The sequence below is a fragment of the Anthonomus grandis genome, chromosome 3 (assembly GCF_022605725.1).
Source record: "Anthonomus grandis grandis chromosome 3, icAntGran1.3, whole genome shotgun sequence".
Taxonomy (NCBI): domain Eukaryota; kingdom Metazoa; phylum Arthropoda; class Insecta; order Coleoptera; family Curculionidae; genus Anthonomus; species Anthonomus grandis.
Window position 1 is genome coordinate 20,626,003 of NC_065548.1, and position 27,502 is coordinate 20,653,504.

The 27,502-nt window shown below is 31.6% G+C and overlaps 1 protein-coding gene across 1 annotated transcript; it reads left to right on the forward strand.

Moving 5' to 3' along the window:
- The first annotated feature begins 19,797 nt into the window (after window positions 1-19,797).
- Window positions 19,798-24,832, forward strand: LOC126733983 (uncharacterized). Its single transcript, XM_050437485.1, has 3 exons — window positions 19,798-19,980; window positions 20,904-21,825; window positions 23,625-24,832. Exons 1-2 carry the CDS (start codon window positions 19,863-19,865, stop codon window positions 21,818-21,820), a joined length of 1,035 nt encoding a protein of 344 aa, XP_050293442.1. The 5' UTR covers window positions 19,798-19,862; the 3' UTR covers window positions 21,821-21,825; window positions 23,625-24,832.
- Window positions 24,833-27,502: the final 2,670 nt, after the last annotated feature.

Consider the following 27,502-nt stretch of genomic DNA (forward strand, 5'->3'; position numbering starts at 1 on the left):
AACTGGTAACAAGGGGAGTCAACAAAGGAAACCACAGGTCTAATTGGCATGCTAGTTTTATGGACTTTTGGCAACCCATATAATAGAGGTGTTTTAGGGTTCATGGGATATAGTTTTTGTTTTGTGGAATTAAAATATTCTAAGGTTACCAAGGTCATGTCTAAGACTTTTTTTAATTTATTAAAGAATGGACCTGTCGGATCTCTGTCGACCTTTTCAGAGTCTTCTGTGTTTAGAAAATCCATTACTTTATTTATGTTATCGTCTCTTTTTAAGGCAAGTAAGCATGATCCCTTATCGGCTTTTGTGAAAACTATATCGTTGTCCCTCATTTTCTTTTTTATAGATCTTAATATTTTGTTGTTGTTTTGATTTATTCTCTGTTTATTGTTAAGGAAACAATTTTGATTTAAAAAGGAAATTTATCTTGCTCTTAAAATGTTCTTATTTGATATATCCGTTGACTGTAGAGCATTTTCAGCCTCTACAGCCAATGTTTCCCTAACACATCGGTCGGTTCTAGTAGGAAGATTAAATTTTAAATTGTTGTTAAGAAATTTTAATTCGACTTCAGAAAAAGAAACGTCACTAAGGTTCATAAATCTATCGTGAAAAACATGACTAAAATTACTTTTGCGATATTCGTGGAAATCATTGAGTCTAAGTGAAGTTATATATTTGTTTTTAAGGTTACTAAGTTTCTTGTGTAATCTATTAAAAGTAGTAGAGCCGAAAGTTGTTACTTTATCTCTGAATTTACAATCCAAATAAATAAATTCCGCATAATGTAATACGTTGTTAAGTTTGAAAAATAAAAACTTTAATTTTACATTGACGTTGTTTAAGTTCCTGTAGTGGTCTTTGATTTCTTCTTTCAGCCATGATTTTCTATCCAGGTCTAAGGCTTTTCTACCTACATGTTTCGCTCTAGTCGAGCGAAACATGTAACCTTCGTTATTTTATTAAATGTATTTGTGATGCTGTAGATTTCGTGTTTTTTACCTTTTATAAAAATGAGGTAATAAGGCCGTTACCAAAAGCTCTTCTTAAAAAAAGATGCTATTCAACAAGAATATGAAGTAAAAAAAAAGAAGAAAGTGAAAAAAAAATTGATGATCCAAAAAATACATCAAAAACTCCAGTGTCCAAGAAAACTCGTCAACAGAATAGTCAGGACGATAGCAGCAGTGACAATGAAGACTGTTTTTGTCTAGTTTGTTTGGAATCGTATAGAAATAGCCGTTCAGGGGAAATATGGGTGCAATGCATTGATTGCCACCAATGGTCACATGTAGAATGCACTCGTCAAGAAGATTTGTATATCTGTCATAACTGTATGTCAGAATAAATATTCTACTTTACTCATTTATCTTTATTTCAGCATTAGGATAATTATTATGTTGTTTAAAACTTTTGAATAAAAAATTTGGTTTTATTTAAGTGTAAAAATTATATGTATGAATGTTTTTTTCTTCGTATTGCTAAATTGAATGTTATTTTAGTATTAAAATAAATATTTTGTTTATTCTTAATGGTGTTTCAACTGTCCCTGGTATGTGTTTAAACTGACCCCGTCTCCGGGACAATTGAAACAATATACAAGGCTATATGTTTCCTTTAATATCTTACAGACATTATATAATAAGTAAAATAACCTGATATAAAAATATGCAAGGAATTAATAATGGTCTTGAAAACAAATTTTTTAGCTGTAAATATGATTTTCTCTAAGAGAAAAAAATAAATATTTGGAAATTGTTTTAATTGTCGCCGGTCTCCCCTAATTTTCTGACCAATAAGAAGCTAGTATTTCCACCAATAGAAACTTGTACTGTCGTACGACGGATGCATGAAACATCGCCTTAAGTGGACGATTAGCCTTAACAGTTTAGACTGGATTGTGCGCCTAGGCAACCAAGAAAATGAAAAGAGGAAGAAGGAGATATTGACAATGACATTTCATTTGTAAATAAAGTTTGCTTAGCCAGTTCTTATAGGTATATTTGTGTTCTGTGGTTCTTATTCCTATTTTATTTTGAACCTGTATTTGAAGATAATAAATTTCATAAACTTCTGCATAGTATTAAACAATATCCCATATTTTAGATTAAAGTAGTAATTATTTAATTAGACTAGTGTAATTATAAATGTTTACAGTATGACTGTAATAGAAATTGCACTTTTTTCCAAATTTGATGATGATCAGCAAATGTTTAAGGTAGATTTATCATGAAAAAGTTCTGTCTATAAATTTATTTTCATTATTTGTTTGTAGTTTTTTCATTATTGTGTGAGCAGTCTATCTCCTGCTAGTTTGGATAGCCTCCAGAGACAAAAATGGGATAAACAGGAATTTGAACCCTTAAAAAAATTAGTACATGAATTTTATCAGCATAGGATACTCGATGACTCTTTCCCAATGCCATCTGAGTTACCACAGAGAGCACAAAATGTTCTAGAAGCTGCCTTCAAAATCTGTAAAAAAGATATAATTAATGCAATGGCTACGAACCAGCTAATTACCAATGGACATAATTTAGTTCTCAGCTTTGATTGGAAACTTAAATGGATTTTAGGGTCATCAAAACTAGACAGCATCAACGAACCAATTTGTCAAGTTGACTTAAATTGTAGTAAATTAGGTGAAGATCTCATTAAAGCAAAAAAGAGCATTGTTAATTTCGAATGTAATTTGGAAAAACTCGATGAACTTATAGCAGAGCTTAGCAAAGCTAAAGATGAATTTAAAAAGGTTGTAAGTTAATGCGTTTAGATATGAGGCATTAAGAATTATAGTGGCCTAACCCACAAAAAGTTGATATTTAGATAAACCCATAAAACAATTCCCACATATCCAAAGAATCAACAAAAAAGGGGCCTAACCCATTTTAAACTTTGTACGTATAGATGTCGCCACATGCTTCATTTTAATATTTAAATTATTTTTTCATTTTTAAATATTATACTGGCCTATCGGGGGTTAGGCCACTGTTATGTTAGGACTGTCATTTGTTTACTTACGTTTAGGTTAAAACGTGGCTGTTCTTTTTCTCAGTAAAAGTTACTGTCTTTTTGAAAAAAATTGGGTTGTGTTAGTATGGAGAGTGTGGGTAAGTATTTTTAATTTATTCCGATACCTGTATTATTATTTTGTTAGGAATTTCTACTTTTACTGATAGTAGCATGGTAAAAATTGAGGTTATTAAAATTTTATTTTACTTAAATAGTTTTTAATGCCACTATTGCAAAACATTTGTCAAAAAAAAAACTTATCATGTATAGCGATCAATGTGGCGCCCAGAATCGCAATATTAAGATGGCACTCATTTGCGACTAGATAACAAATTCAGAGCAATTCTCTCTCACTGAAATAAATCACAAGTTTTTAGTATCAGGTCACTCATACCTTCCGTGTGATCAAGATTTTGGCTTTGTAGAAAAAGAAAAAAAATTTCATATAGATGTGGTGTTTATACCAGAGTACTGGATGACTGTTATTAAAGTTGCACGAATGAGAAAGCCATTTTGAGTAATTGAAATAGAAAAAAAACATTTTTTTTCCACGAAGAAACTGAAGGGCACTATTACTAATAGAAAAAGCAGTACAGATGGCTCTAAGGTAGAGTGGCTGAAAATGCAATGGATTAAATTTTTGAATGACACAATTTTATTTTAAATCCTCAAACTCAAGGATGGTCCCATTTAATACAGTTTCAGTAGCCAAACGCAATCCTTGTGATCCAGTTGAAAATTTGGATCTGCTGTATTCATTAGGGTGTCCAATAGAAAAAAAGAAAAAAGATGACCTTATAGAACTTCTTCCATATATCCACCAATTTTTCATGGCTTTTACTATAACTTAAAGACATCTGCCTCAGTGATTGACGAACTGGGAGAAAACAGAGATGATGTGGCTGTGTAGGGCTCCTTGAATAGACTTTCCTAATTTTTTCATGTACTATCTGTATTAAAAATATACCTTTTTGCATTATAATCTGTTTTTTCATTTAACTTTTAGAGATTTCAGAACTTAGGCAAAAATTCTAGTTCCGTTTATAAAAATAACATAGTGGCCTAACCCACATCAAAATAATTTTTTTAATAAAAAAATAATAAGATGGCCATACATTTTTAATAACTAACTAAACTTAAAACGCATTAAATCAAAAATATTATTAGATGTTCACAAACTTTTTTAAAAACCATCATGGAAAAAGCTACTGATTTTAATTTTTAAATCACACATTTATTTAATTTTGGGGTTAGGCCATTATGATTCTTAATGCCTCATATGTGCTCTCATAAACTATTTTTGAAATAAATACTCAAATTTGTGTAGGATCTGCAAGCAAAACTTGATTCCAGTTCTTTGAGGTTATATTTTTGGAAAAAGCACTTTCTAAAAACAGTTTATTTTTCCAGCTGGATCCTATAGAACTAGTTAAGTTAATTATTAAAATATATCCAAAGCCAAATTACATTGTAAGCCTTATTGTGTAAACGGAATTGTCCTTCATTTGGTAACCAGTTTAATTTTATATGTTTGAGAAAATTTATCACTGAAGAAAGATTAATAAATAAAAAAATATTTAAAACTAATTTTGTTTTGGTATAATTAAAATAGTTTAAAAAGATTTACACTCGCACAAGAATATTTTAAAATTAAAAGTTTGTTATCGTCATCAAACCAAGCTTCAGAAAGTTAATTTTTTAATATCTCTAATTTAATAATTAAACTTTTACTATGGCATGGTATATTAGGTAATTTTGTTAATTTTTTTGAGAGGATTTTTCATTTTCAATCCTATATATTGAAAATACATTGTTCAAGAAGTATGAGCTCTTTGTGATAAAAGAAGAGGTATAACCATGCAGTCTTCAGTGACACCACAAAATAATACATTACTATTAGAATGTAAAGATTCAAGTATTTCTATTTCATTATTTTTTCTCCTAAATGCTATTTTGGAATTTATTTCACATGATTTTCTTACATTCATCAGTGATTATTTGTTGAGTATTTTGGTTTTCATATTTTGATGGCTATTTGTGTAGATGTATTGATTCTTTAGACAAATAATCAGCAATTTTTAGATCCAGTCTTTTTATCACAAAACAGTTTTACCACTAACCAAAACTCTATATTCTCCTTGTGTGTTTTACCAATAAGATTTATAGGTATTCTTGTCATCAAAAATATTAATAGGTTAGAATTTGATATTTGGAAAAAATAAACAAATACTTTTAGATACATAACTTGTGACATTGCTTTTAACATAAAATGGGTAGCATACATTTCTCAGTACATCATTTGGTCTCATTTCCTGTAAAAAGTAACAGATTTAATAGAGAAAAAAAAATATTTAAAACAATTGGTACTATGGTCAATGATTATAACAACAGGAATATAAATAAGCTGATCAGAAGACAGAAGTTTAAAGTAATCTTAAAAGCTCTACCACATTTTAAAATTATGAAACTAAAATTATTAAGCAAACTTTTGTTGTAATGATCTTGACAAAAGGCTTTGATAGGGTTTTTAAAGATTTAGGTCTAAGAATGGTCTATCAAAGTTCGGCCAAGTTAAGAAAGCTTTTAAGAAATCGAAAAGATCAAATGACAAGTCTGGGATCTATGAGATTAATTGTAGTTTTGATAAGAAATACATAGGGCAAACAAAAAGATTAATTAATGCAGATTTAAAGAACATGTAGCTCATGTGCAATATGGAAGGAAAAGTAGAAAATTCAAGTTTGGCTGAACATGTTTTAAATACTGCATGCATAAAAAAGTTCAGCAATATGTTCAAAAAATTATTTTTAATAGGGATAAAGGTGGAATCCCTTATAGTAAATGCTATAATTTAGTTAGTGTTTAAACTATGTTGAGCCATGCTTTATTGGAATTTTCTCTTTTAGTTACATGTTTAGTATATAAGGCCCCTTGTAAGTAGTTTTAGTTTAGTTTTAATCTTTTCCTGAAGGTGCTATAAGTTCGTTAGCGAAACACATATCGAATATAAAATAATTATATTCGTATCGCAAATAAATAAATATAAGTACATTTTTAGTGAAAAATGCTTTATTATGAATATGATAATTTTAAAATGTTGTACAAATTCAATAATAAAATTTGAAATCACTCAACCATATTAGTTTTTTAATATCATAATGTATAATTCATGGAATACAAAGTCAAAGTCAAAATATGCTTTATTTGCCAAGTTTACAAACTTATGCTAAAAGCTTCCTAATCCTAGAATTTATAATACAAGTATTTATTTGGTTATACAGGACAAAAACAGAATACAGAATCGATTTTGATTGTACATAGAAGCATATTTTAAAAGCATATATTATAAACAAAGACAAAACCAAAAAATGAATCATTAAAATACTCTTCAATGCTGTAGTAAGCTTTTGGTAAGATTAATTTCTTTAGTTCTCTCCTAAACTTTTTAAGGTCTGTAACAGTCCTAATCGAAAAAGGAACATGATTAAATATTTTACGACTAATAAATATAAGAGAATTTCTCGTAAGTGAGGAGGTGGGGATTGGAAGAGATAAGTTGCCCACTTGACGAGTATTATGACTGGTACAGGATGGTGGACTTACGGACTTATGTATGAGTGTTGCAGTTTCCAATATAAAGAGTTAGAAAACTGTTAAAAGCTACAAAAAGAGGTTTACAAAAGCCTCTTTCAGCTACAAAAAGAGGTTTACAAGAGACTCTCAGACCAACACCACACAGATACCTTAATGCTTTTTTCTGAATAGTAAAAATTATGTTAAGGAGTCCCTTGGAGCACAATCCCCAAAATGGCAACCCATAACGGATATGAGAGTCTATTAAGGCGAAATAAACTGAAGGAGCAAAAAACCCCCCCAACTCATGCCTGGCAACCCTGACTGCAAAACAACCAGAAGAAAGTTTAGCAGCGAGGCCCAAAACGTGGTTGTCAAACCTTAAACTCTCATCAATGAAGAGGCCGAGAAATCGACAATAATCCCTACCATGTAGTGGGCTCTGCTCATCAAACAAAAAACCCTCTACATTACACTTAAAGCCCAGAACAAAAGTCTTATCAACATTGAATACAAGCTGATTGCAGATGCACCACTCTTTAATTTTGTGAAGGTCCTCTACTATGAGAGATCTGACTACTTTTTGATCTTTGTTATGCCACAGAATTGTAGTATCATCGGCAAACTGAACCATTAGTCCATGCAGTGATAAAGAGCTTAAGTCATTAACGTATAATAAAAACAAAATAGGACCCAACACTGACCCTTGAGGTACACCACATTTAAGATGTGCTATCCCTGACGAAAATCCAGATGCAACCACCCTCTGTGTGAGGCCAGACAGGTATGACTTCAACCACCCCAAAGCCACTCCCCTAAATCCATAAAAATCAAGCTTTGACAGCAGTATTCCATGATCCACACAATCAAAGGCCTTGGACAGATCACAGAACACCGCTGCTGCAGCCTCCTTGGAGTTCATAGATAGATACACATTCTCCAAGAATCTGAAAATGGCATCCTGCGTGCCCCTAGATGACTGAAATCCATACTGATTAGGGGACAGCACATTGTATTTGGTCAAAAAAGAGACAATTCTCTTTTTTGCAAGCCGCTCAAGAACCTTGGAGAGGGTAGACAAAATTGATATGGGACGGAAGTTAGAGGGTCGGTCCAAGCTACCACTCTTATGAAGAGGGATAATCATAGCTTCCTTTAAACAGGATGGGAACTGGCCCTGAAGACATACTATATTAGGTTAAATATAAGACACTGACATTCCATAATTTGGGTAAATTGTATGATCCTTCTGCAAATTTAGGGTTAAAATATAAAATAGAAATAATACCTATTGCTGGGTACTGATAAGTATTTAAAAAAGTTAGATATAATGACAATGTTCCGATCAAATGTTTCTTTATCTAATGTTATCAATAAAGCCTACATAGATACTACTAAGTAAGGGCGTTTCATCCAGAGTATTTTATTTATTAACTATCCATATAACAAATACATTATACCTACTTCTACTTTCCTACTATACATCATTTATCATAAAATAAGTTATGAATATTAGGACGTGGCATCGCTTTATCGTTTTTCTTTTATTATTTTTAGTTGACTTACATACTAGAATATTTAAAAAGTAAGTATGAACCAATACACATGTCTAAAATTCCAGATTTTATTGTTACAAGCGTCATAAAATAATATAGGCAAAGTTTATATGTATGTATATGTGTATATGTTTTATTGTATTTCAACATGATAATTGAAATATATAGACTTTAATATAGCCTATATTCAGATTTAAAAATAGAATTAAGTATAAAGAAAAACGAAATTTGGCACAGTTAAGGATGGTATAAATGCATACGGTTTATTGACTGATAGGTATGCATATGGTTTTGTTGCTTAAAACTAAGTAAAACCATTAAAAAAATACTTAATTTAAGACTTAAATTAAAGACAGACTTAAATTAAAGACATTTTCTCAAATTTTTTCTGAACGTACTTTAAAGCTATTTATTAATAAATCGTCTCTAAGCATCGATCCTGAAAGCTTTTCGCAAAATTTTATTTTTGTTTAATAGGTATGCCCCAATACAGTAGAACCTATTTAAAACCGAAAAATAATGTACCTATGTAAAAATGTAAGACGTACATATGTATGTACTTACATACAACTGTACATACGTATAAGTACTCCAGTTACGAAGAATCAAGGTTATACCTAGAAGTTAATTGTGATTGAAACTTTCGAATTCAAAAAGTTATTGTCAGTTTCATGTTTGTGACCCAATATCTTCAATATTGCGGTTGGTCGACGCATAATTAAACAGGTAAACGTCGACATTTAAGTAAACAAGTTTTTGTTTTATTTTTGACCCCATCCAACAACCCTCCGCAATACCAAAAAATTATATTTAGTATGGGATAAAATTTGGAAAATATTTTGTTGTGTGTAATTTTTTTTTACTTTCTTCGTGCTACCATGACGTAATAAATACACCAGGGGACTGTTTCATAAAAATGAAGAGTTGATGAGCGACGAGTGAAGACGGTTGAGGAGTGAAAAGTAAATGCCGTTTTTGTTTCAAAATAAATTTGTGTGTACTCCTCACTATTTATGAAGATTTGACGAGTATAGCATAAAAACGAAATATCGCCCGGTTTTTCTTTATTAACCTTGAATTATCGTTTTACGGGCCGCAGATTTTCCAAATATCTGATAAAGAAGTTTGACAATACAATTTTATAGGTATACAATACAATAACTGCGTATAAAAACCTTTTTGTATAGATTCAGCTGCTTCAGTACAGTGTACGTCATTAATTTAGAGTATAATTGCGAACAAAATGGAAAAAAAATAATTTTTACACAAATTGCGCGATTATAAAGAGAAACTGGATGGGAAATTTTCCGATAAGGTGTCAAACGAAAAAAAACAACAAGCGTGGGAAGAACTTTTGCAATATGCCAAATCAATTCGGATGGTGCCCGAAAGTTACAAAAGAAAAGCTGAGAGACACGACTTGGGGAAAATGGAAAAGACATGCCAAGGTAAGTGATTTTTATTCATAAATAAAATCGCTTAATAACAGAGTTTCAATTTTATTTTTGAAAAAAAAATGTGTACAAAACTGTGTATCGATTAATTAAAAATTTTTCCGGGGTAGGGAATGCTTTTTTGCTTGTATTGTATGCACGCCATTGAACCTTTTAATACATGTAATATTTAATCTCTATTATTTCTTTGTGACAAAAATATTCTTTTTATTTTCAGAAAAAACTTGATAAAAGTCGGCAAACTGGAAAAGTGATTTTGACTGAACTGGATAATTTGGTGTTGAATATTTTGGGTAGAAATACTCCGGAGGTGGTGGGCATGATAGGCGTGTGATCAGATAGTGAAGATGCCAATGAAGATACATGTAAAAGTGCAGTAACTACAAATTCATTCAGCAGCAAGACCAATACAGGAAGAACGACTGAAGAACCACCAGAACCTACACCACAAAAAGAAGAAAGAATGATAAATAGCAAGACTAATAATATAAAAAGACACGAAGCGCAGTATAAATCTCCGCTAAAACAGAAAAAGTCAATTGACGATGAAATAAAAGTACTAGATAAACAAAAAAAAAATCGCTCAAATCAATTATCTCAATGCTTCAACGCATCTAGTTAATGCTCAAACATATAAAACTCAGTTAGAATGCCTTGCTTTAGAAAGGCAGCTTCAGTTACCTTCTACGACAAATTTAACATATTCCGGCTGGTCACAGGTGCCAGAGGAAGTATCTTATCCCGAAGAAGATGATAATCATTCAAATGTTATCACTGGTGATGGTAAAATTTATAGAAACTTAAATTAAAAAGTAAATAATTTAAATGTATTTATGTTCTCCCATAAGTATTCATGAAATAAATATAATTTCTCAATTTAATTAATGTTTTTATTAAGTCCCTACAGGGGGTGTTGAAATATAAAACATGACCCTGTTACTTATTTAGCCCTACCAATATGGTATTGCCTTAGGACAATAAATCAAAACTTGTTATTTACATAAAATGTTGTATAATTTCCTGATATCTGTTTTCAGCCATTTGTCTTCCAGCTGCATCGTTCTGGAACACATCATTATCGGGTTCAGGAAAGTTTTCGTCTGGTTCTTCATTTTCTAGAAATAGTTTTCTTTCAATATCTTTTTCACCCAGTCTAATGAAATTGCATAGCCAACGCAGCACTTGAATGTTCTCGCTACAAAAATTGGATTAACATGCAAGTGGCAAAGACATGGCAATTTTTCTTTTAAAATCCTAAAAGCGCGTTCTATGACTCTTCAGGTTCACTTGTGACTTCTAAGAAATCTTTGTTGCGCTATGTTTTCAGCGTCTGTTCTGGTCGGTCTGATTAAAGGAGGTATAAGCCAGCTTTTCAAAGGATATGCACTATCTGTAAGAACAATTGCTCCTGGTAAGGAATTTTTCCACTCTCAAAGTCATTGAATAAATTCGAGTTTCTGAGAACGCGACTATCATGCGTGGATCCTGGCCAATATGCATCAATAGCATAGAACTGCATATCAGTCCCACATACAGCCATTCAATTAATAGAATGGTTACTGTGTCTATCTACAAAGTCAACTTCATTTTCTCTAGGAGCATCTATTTTTATCAAGGTTCCATCCACTGCACCACACACCTAATAAAAAATTCGACTAGATCATAAAATTTATAGGAAATAATATTGCAAAAATGTACCTTTTAAACAATAAATAATCCATTAAAATTACTTGTGGCATATTTGCTATGCGGTGAAAATTCTGGGCAACTAGATGCATGTTCTATGGAAGCTTGACGTGCGATTCACATATGCGTTTTAGTACAGCCTTTACGAATTTATGTATGCATCGATGCACTATGCATGCATGTCTCCGACAGCATGGTATTGTACGCCTGTTCCTAGCCAATAAAGAGAGACCTCCATAGTTTGTTTAACTGTTAATCCTCCTCCTCTAGTACTTTGCTCAAGGTCGTTATTCAGAATCTTTTTCAGGGAATTAAATTTTTCTTCAGACATCCTGAATCCATTTGCATCAAAAGGTCTATTTTCTAACCACCCGTAGCTTTTGAAAACGTATCACTTGTAATACACACATTTGTAGGTATATTGTGCCAAATGTCTTACCTTAGTCTCTTCCTATATAACTTTCTGTGCGTTTGTGGCACATTTTCTTTATCGGAAGAAAAATCACTACTAAATAGTAGATTTTGCATTATATATGATGTGCACCAGAACATATTTAAAATAAAAATGAGACTCTTCGTAAACTCGTCAGTAAATCTTGACGAATTGAGGAGCGAAGAGTGTTTATGAAATGAAATTACACATTTTATAAACTATTCAACTCTTCACCTCATCACTCTTCAACCCTTCACTCCTTAAACCTTTTATGAAATGAAATTTAACATTATGCCGCTCCTCGCTCCTCAACTCTTCATTTTTATGAAACAGGCTCCAGGTATAATATACAGGGTGTCCGGAAAAAGGAGGCCAATCCGCTGGCCACATATAAGGTGGACCAAAATAATGCGAAAAGTCGCATTATTTTTGTTATGCCGTTTTTTAATTGGGCGCTCGGTAGTCAATATACAGGGCATCAAAATGAGAAATATAAAATAGTTTTTTTTTAATAAGTCGAGTGTTTCATAAGATATTAAATTACAATTTGGTGTGAGGGGGTTTTTTGGAACGAGAAATTGAAATCCGTTCACGGATTCGCTATACCTTGCAGAGGGCGCCACCTGTGGTAGGTTGCATGTTATAAAAATACCAAAACTTTTTTGTACCCCTGTATAATAAAGTTCTAGTAAATAATTCTAATTATCCAATCTTTTCTTGTAAAAAAAGTATTGGTAAATGTCGGCCTGAGAATCCGTTTATGAGATATCTTAATTTTAAAATCTAAATACATTTTAACAAAATAAACGTAAATTATTTTTCTAAATTAATGCTAAATTACTTATTACAATAAAAATCTTAAAATAATGATCCTAAATTATTTGTTCTACGTGACCTCCATTCATTTGTATACACATACGAGCTCTCTTTATAAAAGAAAATCTAAGGCTTTGTATAAAATATTTGGTTTTAACCTGAAATGCAAGTTGCAATGATTCTTTCCCTTAAATGATCCTCGTTTAAAATCGAAACCATATACACAAAGTCTTTCATACATCCCCAAGCTGAAAAATCCAATAGTGTAAGGTCGGGCGAACGGGGTGGCCACGGAACAGGAGCATCTCGACCTCGATCAATCCAGCGATTAGGAAATACTTGATGTAAATAGTTCCTAACATTTGCCAAAATGAGCCGGAGCACCGTCGAGTTGAAATCAAAGATTTTGTCTTAAATTTAGAGGTAAATCATCAAGCAAATCAGGTAGTATTTCTTGTAGAAACAGAAATGAATCACCAGTCAAATTAACTAGTCAAAATCCTGCTAAAATGACAGGTCCTAAAAGAAAGTTATCCACAACAACTGCCCACACTTTACTTGATGATGTGTCTCGACTATGGCCCTGGGATTCTCTTCAGCCCATTTGTGTTCGATAAGGAAATTTGTCATGCCGTTTCTCGTGAACGTGGCTTCGTCAGTAAATAGAATCGCCCTTATAAAATCCACATTTCTATTATTCGTTTCTCATAACTATCTACAAAAAGCAAGTCTTGCCTCGGGATCGTCGGGTAAAAGACCTTGTACTTTTTGAAGATGAAATGGGTAAAGTTGTTCACTTTATAAAATATTGTGTCTCGGTTTTTCTTAATATTTCTCACCCGTTCAGCCAAAACCCTAGTACTTATGTTTGGTGATTCTTCGACAATTCTTAAAATGTCTTGGTCTGGGCCTGGTTGAACCGCACGAGGTCGGCCGCAATCATCCTTCCGTCTTTCGCTGAAACTTCCTTCTTTTGGGATGAAATCGGTTTGGGAATGTCTGGGCATAGCGTTTAGCGGCTAAACTAATATTGGAGTCACATTTTTCTAGTTGAGAATTGACAGGTATTTACTATTTACAATAATATTTAAAACTTAACAAACATTATAACAATATCCGCCAATTCGGAAAAGTGTCTTGGTTTATGGGTCATTATGGTTTTATAAGTTGTAAGACAACACACCAAATACAAATATGTAATTAAAAAATGTAGATTTATTTAAGGAGTAATTGAGAAGCTTGTTAAAGCGTCAGAAGCCTTTAAGTTTATCACTTATCACACAGTACGTAAAAAGTTGGTGGTGGTCAGCCAATTTGTTTAGAAAGAAGTATCTAGATTTTAAAATTAAGATATCTCATAAACGGATTCTCAGGCCGGCATTTACTAAGAATACTTTCTTTACAAGGAAAGATTGGATAATTTGAATTTTTTAGTAAAAAATTTTATTACACAGTAGTACAAAAAAGTTTTGGCATTTTTAAGACATTCAATATACCGCAGGTGGTGCCCTCTACAAGGTATAGCGAATCCGTGAACGGATTTCAATTTATCGTTCTAAAAAAACCCCTCACACCAAATTTTAATTTAATATCTTATGAAACACTCGACATACTTCAAAAAAACGATTTTATATTTCTCATTTTGACGCCCTGTTTATTAAATACCAAGCGCCCAATTAAAAAATGGCATAACGAAAGTCGCATTATTTTGGTCCTCCCTATATGTGGCCGGCGGATTGGCCTCCTTTTTCCGGACACCCTGTATATTTGCTGATTATGTTGACTAACCATGAACTACGTAAGGTACAGTAAATATTTCGTTGGTTTCAATAGTTTTATCCTATTCGTATTTATGCGCTCCTGGTACGAACGTTGGTTGTTTGGAAGAACGACGTAAGTCCGAAATTGCGAAAGTAGACAGAGGAGAAAATAAAGACGGTTTTTTGTTGTTTGATTTTTTTTTAACTCATAAAAAAGATATTTTCTAAATAATAATATGGAGCGTATCATGCTCATGATACGCTCCATATTATTATTTACGCTCCTTTTTATAGTCAAAAATACGATTTATTTATTGCAGATACGCAATACTTACTTTTTATAAATAGAGAAACAAAACACCTTGACGCTTTCTTTGTCCATATTCGATGTTTTCACCAGTTTAATTAAATTAACTATATTTTATTTAAACCCCAATAACTAATATAACGTTAAATTTTGGTAAGGCTCCCAGTCCTCCCTCTTTTTTCTCTCTGCTGGTAATAAATATTCTATCTAGTATCTTGTTTTTGATATTGCCTAAACAAAAGCAGCCCTGTCCAACCATCGTATCAAGGAAACAGAAGCTTTAGACTAATAATATATGAGGCTTCCTTATTGTATGCAATCCCAATCTTTAGTCTGAAGGCCGGGTATAGTAGGAAGGAACTAAAAAGTATTAAGAGAACATAATATATACAATATACCTACCCTATACTACTAGTAGTTGAAGAAGAAGACCACACACATGTCCTACCCTCGCATGTTCCCAAGCAATACCAAAGTTTACTGAATAAAATACTATTTTATTGAGTAAACTTTGGCAATATAATGCACATAAGGCTATCCCGAAAAAGCACTAACTCGGACTAACCTAACCGGAGAACATAATAACGTTATACGAATGATACCCTCTGACAAACTCTTAACATAGGTTACTTTACAAATAACGGTATTAACACCATTAATTTTATTTGGTTGTCATTTATATTGCTATATTATAGTTTAAAAGTATTTTATGCTTGTATTCAATTTATTTAGCGTTTATATCTATAACTGGTTCTTCATATATGGTATAAATATCGTTTTGTCTTTTCCAGGTTTTTAAAGACAGCTTTCTTTTGATCCAGGTATTTGTGAAAGTATTTTTGATCTTGCATTTCTAGCAACTTTTAGGCTTTAACGGGAATACCTATTTTTTACTTTTATTTTAGGCATTCGACGTTATTTTTATATTTTACGAAAAAAACAATATATTAAAAATAATTTTTTATATCTTTTAGACATTTTAGAGTTGAAAATCATCACGCGTTTTTCGCGAAATTTATATATTATTCGAAATCCAATTTAAGTTTGTTCTTTTTTTCTTATAGTTAGCTTTTTCTTATAGTAAGTCTTTTTCTTGTCAGGAAAGTTATTTTTTTGGGATTAGGAGGATCCAAACACCTTATGAGGAAGCCACCACTGATAATTAATTAATATATGTAACTATATATTTTAAAATAAGTACTGATATAGGTACTATTGTTTTTAAATAATTTATAAAAAAAAATTAAAATTTAAATCTTTTCGTGTTCTTTGCCATCTGCCAGACTATTTATGTATTTTATATCTATTTAATATCTATTCTTATGTATTTTTAATAAAAAATGAGTAATAAAATAACGACGTGTAGTTGTTATTTCATCACTACTGCCTCGGCTTGCGACGGCCGTGTGTACCAATAGAGGTTTGAATAATTATATCCGTTTTGCATAATTCTAAATATTAAACTTTCTGGTTTTTGCTTGTATACAGGGTGTCCCGAAATTACATCGCAATATTTTTTTCGAGCCGCATCTTTGTCTAAAAATAAGACAAAAGCTTCAAATACAGGAATCTTAAAGAGTGAATCGTTTTCATGTTACAGGGTGTGTTATAATTCCTATTGAAGATGGTTTGTTGTTAATATTTTCGAAAGACCTGGTCGTTATTTTTCGAAAATTTTATCGTAATATTATACTACTACTGTTAATTATATACCGTAAATTATACTACTGTTATTGTTACTAACTGATTTTATAAAATTTTTTGCTAAAATTTATACGGAGTTGATTAAAATTAGTGGTTAGCAAGGTTAAACATGTCAAAACCTTTTTTTTAGCTACTTTCTAATAATTTTGGTAATAAAATCAAAAAGAATCAATATTTTTAATTAAAAAAGGTGCTCTTGTCTTATTTCGATAGGAGTGCCCGTTTTCGAAATAATCAGACATAAATGTTTTGCAACCTACACCCATAAATTATTTTTGATTAAGTTTAATAAAACTAAAAGGTATGTTACAAATCATCAGGTATAATGACATACGTGACATAAGATTATTAGAAATACTTAATTTTAAGATCAAAAACTGTTTAAAATTTTATTTCAAAATTGTAAGTAATGTGTAAATATTTGATAAAAATTCAGACAATTAACTTATTAGCTAAGAAAAAAACTGAAAATACCAAACAAAACAAACAAAGAAACAAAAGAAAACATATTATAACAAATGCTCAAAGTGGTTGCCATTTTGTTGCAGACATAATCTTGCCCTACGCCTTATTGCGCGAATAGCCCTTAAAATAGAAAATGGATTTCGAGAGAATTTACACAAGGACCGATTTTTTTTTAAATGCCAATCAAAACGCCAAACAAAATTCAAGCAATAAACAAACTGTCAACAAGCACTGCCAAATACTATTTTTTGTTTTATACATAGTTTTCAATAAGTTATGATTTACTTCCAACTTAATAATTATTTTTCTTGAAACTGGAGGCTTCTAACGAAATAAGACTAGAGTACCTTTTTTATGTAAAAATTTTGGTTCTTTTTAATTTTACTATCCAAATAATTAAAAAGTAACCAGAAAAAAATGTATGACATTTTTATCTTTGCTGACCACTAATTTTAAATGATCCTGTTTTCATTTTAGCATAAATTGTTATAACATCAGTTAGCAACAATAACAGTAGTATACGATAAAAATTTCGAAAAATAACGGCCAAGAGTTTCGAAAATATTAACAAAAAACCATCTTCAATAGGAATTATAAAACACCCTGTAACATGAAATTGATTCACTTTTCAAGATTCCTGTATATGACGTTTTTGTCTTATTTTTAGACTAAGATGCCGCTGGTAAAATATTGCGATGTAATTTCGGGACACCCTGTATATACGTATAATTTGCAATAGTTTTAAATAACCCCAGAGCGTAAGATCCGGTAATGTTGATGGCGATTTTATATGGCTCATTCTCATAGCAGTCTACTACTGTCTATAACTAAAAAATACGATACCCAAAAAACGGCGGAAAAAGCTACTGCAATCATTTGCGCGAATTTGTCGGTGTTAAATTAACACTCAACAACCTACGACAGACAAGGCAGCACAACGATTCGCTTATTAGACTTATCAGGGCAGCAGCTTTAGCGAGAAATGAGTATACTTACTTTCAACAACTTTAAACATCGCATGCCAAGAGGCTTGGCGTAGAATTTTCGGATGTCCTGCCCTTGACTCTCGGAATCTTTAAAATGCAAAACTAAAGCAACCTAAATTTACGTGACAGGAAATCATAGCATTAAGCATATTCTATTTAATTAAGCAGGTATTTTATTGGTATTTCTCAAATTATCAACTTTCGTTTGATGGTAAATTGGGGACTCAATATGGCGGTTCGGGATTTGAGCTTGACATTTGGTCCCAAAGTACAGCTTATATAAATCTACTTATAAGATTAGAGATTTACTTGTATTACTTATAATAAGGCACAAAGAATTCAATACGGTCTATTTTCCAACTTTTTTTTGTCAAATTTTAATACCATACATACCCAACCCAACCCTGCAAAAAAAAAAAATTAATTGAAAAAAGTCCTTTTTTCTTGGTTGGCATTTTGGTACGTAAAACCGTCGTAAGTGCCCCTATTTTTATTAGGATTGCAGAATGTTAAGAAAGCTTCTTACAAATTACAATCATTCGTATACGTCTCTGGGGAACAAACAAATCAAACATTGTGAGCGACTTTGTTCCTCACTTTCTAGGGAGCAAGCGACTTTAGTCGACTTGTATAACAGGTTATCAGAACAGAACGGAGAATTTAGATAGTTTCATAGCGGATTTAACCCCGCATATGCATATGAAAGGTATGATTGCTACAACAAGTTCTGTTTTCCTGTTGCTTAGAGTCTGAAATACGCCTATTCACAACAAACACAAGATCAATCCCCTCCCACATTTTCTCCTCTCGTTTGGAATTTCATCAAGTTATTTATTTATATTATGTCTCAAAAGAGATCGGGGTACTCCTTCATCGGCACAACGCTGTTAGTACACTTAACTTCTTATGTGCTCCTATTATCAAACTGCGTTTCTTGAAGCCAGATCCAGGCTAAGTTTAGTCACATGTCAATGAAATATTTGGGGTTGGAAGGTTGGTTGGTTTATTATCTAAACAACCTTTTTTACTTTACCTTTTTAACTGAATAAGAAAGAGTAATCTAACTAGCAGGCAGATGTTCTAGGAAATGTGTAAAATAAAATATTCAATTTAAAACCCATTATTAGTGAACTTGATATAAAAAAAATCGTGATAAATAAATAAATAAATTTAAAATTCAATATTTATTATGTGTTTCATTTTCTATATTTTAAAAGCAAATTGAAGTTATTTTGTATGTGTTCTGTTGAGAAAATAAGTCTTAATTATGGCACCAAAGAAGAACCGTTTTTTTGTAATGTTTGTTTCGAGTAAATGAAAAAACGAATACTCCGAAGTGAATGATACGGACGATATGGTATTCACGCCGCAAGTTAATACTTACTCTATATAAGTTTAATTTTATAATTTTAATTATTTTAATTTTTTGCATAATTATAAACATAATATGTAAAAAATGTATTAAAATAAATGTAGTATTTGTTCCTTTTTTAAAGAAGGAACAAATATATACTTATATTCAATCTATAAATTTAAATCTCACGGGCTACCAGCGCAGCCCCTAACTTGTTATTCCTTCTTTCATTTTAAAACACATATTTAAAAAAAGATAAAAGCTACTTAAGTAATTCTCAAAACCAGATTATAATCATAAAATTATATTTTATAATGGCCGGGTTCATCAGAAAAAAGCGCTCCCTGAGCGCTCGATTTTTGGTCAGATATGACAATTTTTATTGGTCCTTACTATTATAGGCAAAACTTCCAGCGCTCGGTTCTGATGAACTTGGCCAATTACACCCTAAATGTTTGACCTGGCACGATTACTTAAAAAGATTACCTATCCCTTTTCGGTAAACCCCAATATTTTAACATAACTTTGCATAACAAAATACTTAAAAGGGATTATTTTCCTTCATTTGTCTTCCGATATGATTACGTCTGTAGTTTCTGTCTTTCCCATCTAGGCGATACGTTTTTTTAAAGTAAGCAAAACAAATGAGTCACACCCAACGACCCTCTTCATGCCGTGCAGTGCGTGCCTTCATTCTGCTTTTCGTATCTAGCGAGTACGGTTTTTAATCGATTAGTGCGAGCTCGCGTTCAAAAAATGCCGCGTAAAAGAGATTCGGAAAAAAGTGTCAAAAAGCGGGAATTAAGTGATATTTTGGAGGAATTAGACGGGATGAGGAAAAGATTGAAAGAGGCTCTCTCCTCACCTACCCCAAGTAAGTACTTTAGATCTACGTTATTAATAAAAAAAAAAAAAAAAAAAAAAAAAATTTTACCCCATAATCAGTAATTTTATTATGCCAATAAATGGTGAATGGGCTTAGGGCCTAATTTTGTTCATTTCATTACGGCATTACAGGTAAAGATAACAATATTATATTTTGGTTTACCATTTTGCCGAGGGCAAACTCTAATCTTCTTTTGATATTTTGCCGAGTCTTTAAATTAGGCCAAGGGCCAATATTATATTTTGGTTTACCATTTTGCCGAGGGCAACAAATTTTAGCCTTTAAATTAGGCCAAGGACCAATATTATATTTTGATTTACCATTTTGCCGAGGGCAAACTACAATCTTCTTTTATTATTTTGCCAAGGGCAACAAATTTTAGTGCAATTTGGGCCAAGGGCCAAAAATTGGCATTATTATTATTTTATTTTGTCTTTTTGTACCAAGGGTATAAAAACGACAGGTTATGTAATCACATCCCTATTTACGCATTTCCGCCGGGGTGGATACCTTATTAAATTAATCATTGAAGGTGGCACACTCAGTACACAATCTAAATTATGCGTCTAATAATCAAAAATAAAATAAACACATTTGAGAGATCTGTTCTGTTTATATTAACACCATTAAAGTTTTTATTATGGGTTTATACATAAGACGAAATTAATATGGTGTGACGGGCCTCTCTCTTGGTCAGCAGTTCTTATAACCGAGGGTAATTAAGGATGTTGAAAGTTAAAAGGTTACAAATAAATTATATTTTGTTCTGTAAATTTTCTTTTGGGGTCTCTCTATTTATGTAAATGTAAGATAAAATTGGCAAGGCCATTCAACACTACAACTAATAATGATAATCTAAAATAAACATTATCATTATATTAATGTTGTCTTAAGAAGATCCTCTATTCCAGGTTCTTCTGGAGAGGAGGAAGAAATAGTGTTTGTTAACGTGGGTGACACTAAGACAGAAGATAATACCGATTTTAACATGAACGACAACGCAGATGATGAACCACCTACCTACCTCGAGGAGGAAAATGGTGATCCTATTTTGGAGGATGAATTTAAGCCGTTGGGAGCCAAACCTCCTATGGATGATGCAAAACTGGGTGCTGAATTACATAACGAAATAGTAATAAGATGGCAGTCATATTTAGTAAAAGGAGTAAGCTTAGAAGAACGTAAGAAAATTGTTGAAAAGTACGATTTACCGGCAAACTGTCAGCAATTACTACCTCCAAAAGTCAATGAAGAAATTTTGGCCTGCCTTCCTGATACAACAAACAAACATGACAGGCTCCTAAAATCCCTACAATATCAGTTGGGGCATGGATTAAGTGCAATAGGAAAAGTAATGGACCTGTTATTAAAAGAGAAAAATACAGAAAACCTGACTTGTTTAGCAGATAGTGCACAACTTTTCGCAAACGTACATAATGCCATTTCGGTGTTACGCAAACAAAAGATTGCACCATTTTTAAATTCTGAGGCACAAGCCGTGGCCCTATCCTCTTCCATTGATGATAAACTGTTTGGTTCCAATTTTGAAGAAACTCTAAAAGCTAAACAAAACTTAAAGAAAGCATCTATTGAGATCAAAAAGAAACAATTCTCAGGTCCACTTGCTCCCAAAGCCTCAACATCGGGCCTCTCGACCTTTAACCTACCCAAACCTATTCAAACAACTACCAGACGCTTCCAAACAAATACAAATTCAATGAATTTAAACTACCAGCGCGGAGTATTCAGATACAGGATGAAAGGGAGGGGAACACGTATGGCAACAACGAGAAGACCGTACCAGACCAACCCTTACCGCAAAAACTAAACTTGGTAAATACAAATATTAAATATGCGGGTCGCTTGCGAAACTATTTACCGGTTTGGGAAGACTTAACTGATGACAGATTCGTACTTCAATACATAAACGGAATTCAAATAAAATTTGTTCAAGAACCTATTCCTGTAAAAATTACATCTAAATTTGCATTAGGTACAAAAACATGTATTCAAAAACATATTACGAAACTAGAAAATATCGGTGCAATTTCAAAATGTGCATACAACAAAAACGAATTCCTGTCAACATTTTTTCTTGCCCCCAAACCAAATAATAAACAACGATTCATTCTGAATTTAAAGAATCTTAATTTCTACATTCATGCACCACATTTTAAGCTCGAGGAGAAAAGAACGATAGCAAAACTTCTCTTAAAAGATTGTTTTGTAACTAAGATAGATCTAAAAGATGCATATTTCCTTCTTTCTATTCACAAATCCTTTAGAAAATATTTAAGATTTATTTTTAATAATCAACGATATGAATTTAATTGTTTACCATTTGGGTTAAACATCGCGCCTTATATTTTTACAAAAATTATGAAACAGGTAGTTAAGTTTTTACGACTAAAGGGTTTAGTGTTAGTAATTTATTTAGATGATATTCTTATAATAAATAAAAACAAAAACACATGTTTACATGACACTAACTAAAACGATACAGCTGTTAAAAAAATTGGGATTTATTATTAATTTACAAAAGAGTCAATTAACTCCTGTTCAAAGTTTAACCTTTTTAGGATTTTTATACAACACAATAAATATGACTATTTCACTACCGGATGAGAAACGTAAATCTATAAAAAAATTACTATTACATGTCAAGAAAAAACTGACAATAAAAATTCGTGGTTTTGCAAAATTGTTAGGTACTTTAATAGCTGCTTCTCCTGCAATACCTTTTAGTCAACATCACCTAAAAATGTTAGAAAGAGAAAAATTTATGGCCCTTAAACTTAAAAATTATAGTAATTATATGGCCATCACCTCAAAAATTAAAAAGGAACTCTTATGGTTCCAAAATAATTTAGATCATTGTGAACACATAAAGAGTCTAAAATTTAGTTTAGAAATATTTAGCGATACTTCTTCTAGCGGCTGGGGTGCTTTTTGTAGCGAAGGAAAGTGCCATGGGTTCTGGGGACCAAGTGAATGTTCATTTCACATTAATTATCTTGAAATTAAAGCTGCTCTTTATGGTATTCAATCATTTTGCAAACAATTAAGAAATATAAAAGTCCTATTACGCGTTGATAACAAAACTGCTATTGCCTGTATAAACCGAGGAGGCAGTGTAAAATTTGGTACCCTTAATGAAATTACTCAAGAGCTATGGAATTGGTGTGAAGTGAATCGAATTAAAGTTTTTGCATCATACATAGCATCATCAGAGAATAAAGACGCCGACCTAGAATCTAGAAGTCTAGCTATAGAAACAGAATATGAATTAAATAATCAAATTTTTCAAAAACTAATTCATAAATGGGGTACACCGGAGATCTCTTCGCAACAAAATTAAATACTAAATGCAAAAAATATATATCTTGGTTCCCAGATCCCAATTGTTTAGCAGTTGATGCCTTTACGGTTCCTTGGAATAGTTACTTTTATGCATTTCCCCCTTTTTCTCTGATAACAAGGGCATTAGAGAAAATAATAGAAGAAAAAGCTTGTGGTATATTAGTGGTACCTGACTGGCCGACCCAGCCTTGGTATCCACTCTTTTTTAAAATACTTCAAGAAAAACCGTTGGTTTTTGGTCCTGACAAAAACTTACTTCTCTCTCCTTTTAGACAACAGCATCCGCTATGCAAGGAGATTTCCCTGGTGGCAGGGAAGTTATACGGAGGGCTCTTATGAAAAGAAGCGTTTCCGAAGCGGCTATCCCGATCATGATTTCCTCAATTAGCGAGGGGACTCTTAAACAATACTCTACCTGTTATAAGAAATTTTGAAGTTATTGTATTGGTAATAATATCGATATGTTTTCATATAACCTGAATACTTACTTAAATTTCCTGTTAGAAGAGATTAATAAAAACCTTTCATATTCATCTATTAATATATATAGGTCAGCTCTTAATTTAATCTTTTCTGTGGATAACAAGGACGAAATTATTATAAAAAGATTTATAAAAGGTACTTACAACACTATACCGCCTCAACCAAAATATGCTATTACTTGGACTTTAGATCCAGTTCTAAAGTATTTAGCTTCTCTTTTTCCACTGGAAAATCTTAGTATCGATAAACTTACAATAAAATTGGTTACCCTTATGGCTATTACAACAGCTCACAGAGTTCAAACCCTAAGTAAAATAACGTTAAATAATATATTTCGTTCCACGGACAAAATCGAAATAAGAATTTCAGAAAAAATTAAAACTTCAGGTCCAAACAAACTACAGCCTACCTTAGTTTTTCCATATTTCAAAGAAAAATTAGAAATTTGTGTAGCCACAACAATAGACTTTTATATTCAAAAAACTTCCTTACAACGAGGCAAAATTAATAACCTTATTCTAACACATAAAAAACCATTTCACGCTGCCTCGTGTCAAAGTATCAGTAGATGGATAAAAGCAGGCCTTAAAAATAGCGGCATTAATATTGAACGGTTTTCAAGTCATAGTGTAAGGCATGCTTCGACCTCATCAGCCCTTAGGTGTGGGGTCAATGTAAATACTATAAAAAATACCGCTGGCTGGAGTTTAGAATCTGAGGTGTTTCTAAAATTCTATAACAGGCCTGTCGGTGAACCAAATGAAATTTTTGCTAATACAATTCTTAAATTAGCATTAGAGAAATAACAAACTATGTTAAATACTACTATTTTGTTTAGGGGTTATGTTCGGCTTATATCTTATATTTTACATTATATTCTGTAATTACTTGTTAACCATTATACTATATAACGTTGTCTTAACGTAAGTATTATTAGTGTTGTTATTATTATTTAGTTGATCATACCAATATTAGGTATATTAAATTTATAATGAAAGCAAAACGATGGTAGTTTTACTTTCTTATTTTTTTTTCAGGCAAAATTGCTTTAAAAAAAACTTTAAACAGCTACAGTCGTAATCATATCGGAAGACAAATAAAGGAAAATTTAAAGATTAATCGAATACCATACTTACCTGTATGAAGATTAATCATAATTTTCCGAATTTGTCTTCCGATATGATTACGGCCCACCCACCTCACTATACATAAATCCCCTGCTTCCTTGCAATTTTGCGCTCCAAAAAAAAAAAAAAAAAAAAGCAGAATGAAGGCACGCACTGCACGGCATGAAGAGGGTCGTCGGGTGTGACTCATTTGTTTTGCTTACTTTAAAAAAACCTATCGCCTAGATGGGAAAGACAGAAACTACAGACGTAATCATATCGGAAGACAAATTCGGAAAATTATGATTAATTTTCATACAGGTAAGTATGGTATTCGATTAATCTTTAAATTATATCATTACCTGGCACAAACTCAAAATCGGTTTGGACCCATTTTACAGGCGACCGTATTATATTTAAAAAAAAGCTGCTTACAAAGCAAAGCTGTACGGTAAAATAATTTTAAATAAGTAGGAATAATTCTCCTCGTCTAAATCTACCAAGGTTGCATCGATGGGCGGGCTTATATTTCGCGCACATCATTTACTCCATCTGTTCGGTAATCCGACTATATGAACCCAACCGGCCTAATCGCGAACGAGAAAATAGGTCCGAATGCGAATTGCCCAGAGAAGCCGTTCAAAGCTGTTCGCAATTATTGTCCGAAAGGAATTTAGCGGGTTTGGTTGGGAATTTGGGAGAGAGACCAACTAATAATCAAAATTAAAGTAAACAAGACAAAGTGAGTTGTTTTTTATTTACTAAGACTATACATTTTATTTTTGTTCTGCACTATGGGGTATATAAAGTTAATTCAAATCATAATCCTTAGTACAAATCACATATGAAATACAGTATTTTAATAGTACTTTAAATGTGAAACACACAAAATAAGCTTAATACATATATAAAATTTGATTAAACTTCTAACATCTTGAATCTTTCACAAATTATTGAAGAGCATTTTCCATTTACCACAAAAACTGTACATACTACAAGTAAACAAAAAAAAATGGTTCTCATCGCAACTTAGGTCTATCAGACAGAATTTTCGGTTTTATATTTATATATATAGAATAGCGAGATTTTTACATTTAAATAGAAACATCGTTCATATTTCTAAATATCGTACAATAAAACTGTATGTACATTGTTGCTTTTTCCAAATTTAATAATTTTTACCTTATTCATGACATTCTATTTTTAAATTAAAATTAATATTTGTTTATAATAATTTTGTTGTTGTTTTGAGTCAAAAAAGTGGTATGATATCATTGTTTATAAAATATATTTTTTTATCAAAATATGTAAAAAAATACCTGGTATCCCATATAAAATCAGAAAATTTAGGTTATTTTTCGTTATATCAGAAGTTAGAGAAAACAATGGGAAGTAAAATTTCAAATTATAAAATTATTATTAATTATCAAATAACTAAGTTATAGATTTTTCAATATATTCCTATATTAAGGTCATAAAGAAAATGTTAAATGAAAAAATTAATAAGTATGATAATAATAAATTAAATAAGTTACGAGTGTTTAAAAAACTTAAAAAATTAATTAAAAAAAAACTATAATACATTTTTTTTTAATAGATTGCTTTTTATTTATGAGAATTTCAAAAATCTAAGAAGTAAAAAAAATACTGTAAATAAAGATATTACTAAATAATACTGCAATAGGTAATTTGAATACGTGTTATTATTCTATTTACCTTTCTCGATAGTCAATTACAGCGTACAACTGACAAAATTTAATGTAATTTGAAGTAAAGTCGATTTTTAATTTTTCGAATTTTATACTTTTAAGTGATAAGTGTATCACATATACATAGAGGATTGATGTTTAACGGTTTAAAAATGTCTAAATGTTCCTTTCATGCTTGATTTTAATGTTCTTCTAATATCCCTGTGCATGCAAGAAACTTTTTTTCATAATTGCTTAAATGTTTATTTTTAGTTTTACTATATACAAGTTGTATATAAATGTGTGTATTGTCTGAGAACTGCTATATTTCGTAATCTCTCCATTGGGGATCCTTTAATTTTTATTTTCTAATTGGTATATTCTTCACAGACCCAGAAATAGAAGTTAAAAATCGTATGGACAAGAAGTTAATTCCTGCTATGCTGCAAACGCAAATAGTTGAAGCGGTAGATCAATCTGTCGTGTCGCATAATCATGCCAGTAGAGTAAATCTGGGTTTTTGTTATATATATTTCTAAATAAACTTGTCTCTTACATCATTCGTATAGCCCAATCCCAATAGAAAACATTGTCAACTAAGGTAACAATTCTTGTTGAAGCCAAAGCCTAACCTCAACTGATCAGAATTGAGGTGAGATACAATGGCATGATGTGCTATAATTACAACTTTTTTGTTTGCAATTTTAAATGCAATATAATCCATATGCTTCAAGCAATATAATTTAGGATAAAGGTGGATTTCTAAAAACTTACGCCTCTTTTTTCCATATTAATGGGTCTCTGAAAAGGATAACGTCTATAGGTTGGAAGCAAGATAACTTGAAGCCACAATAGACCTAGGGTCGCACTGGA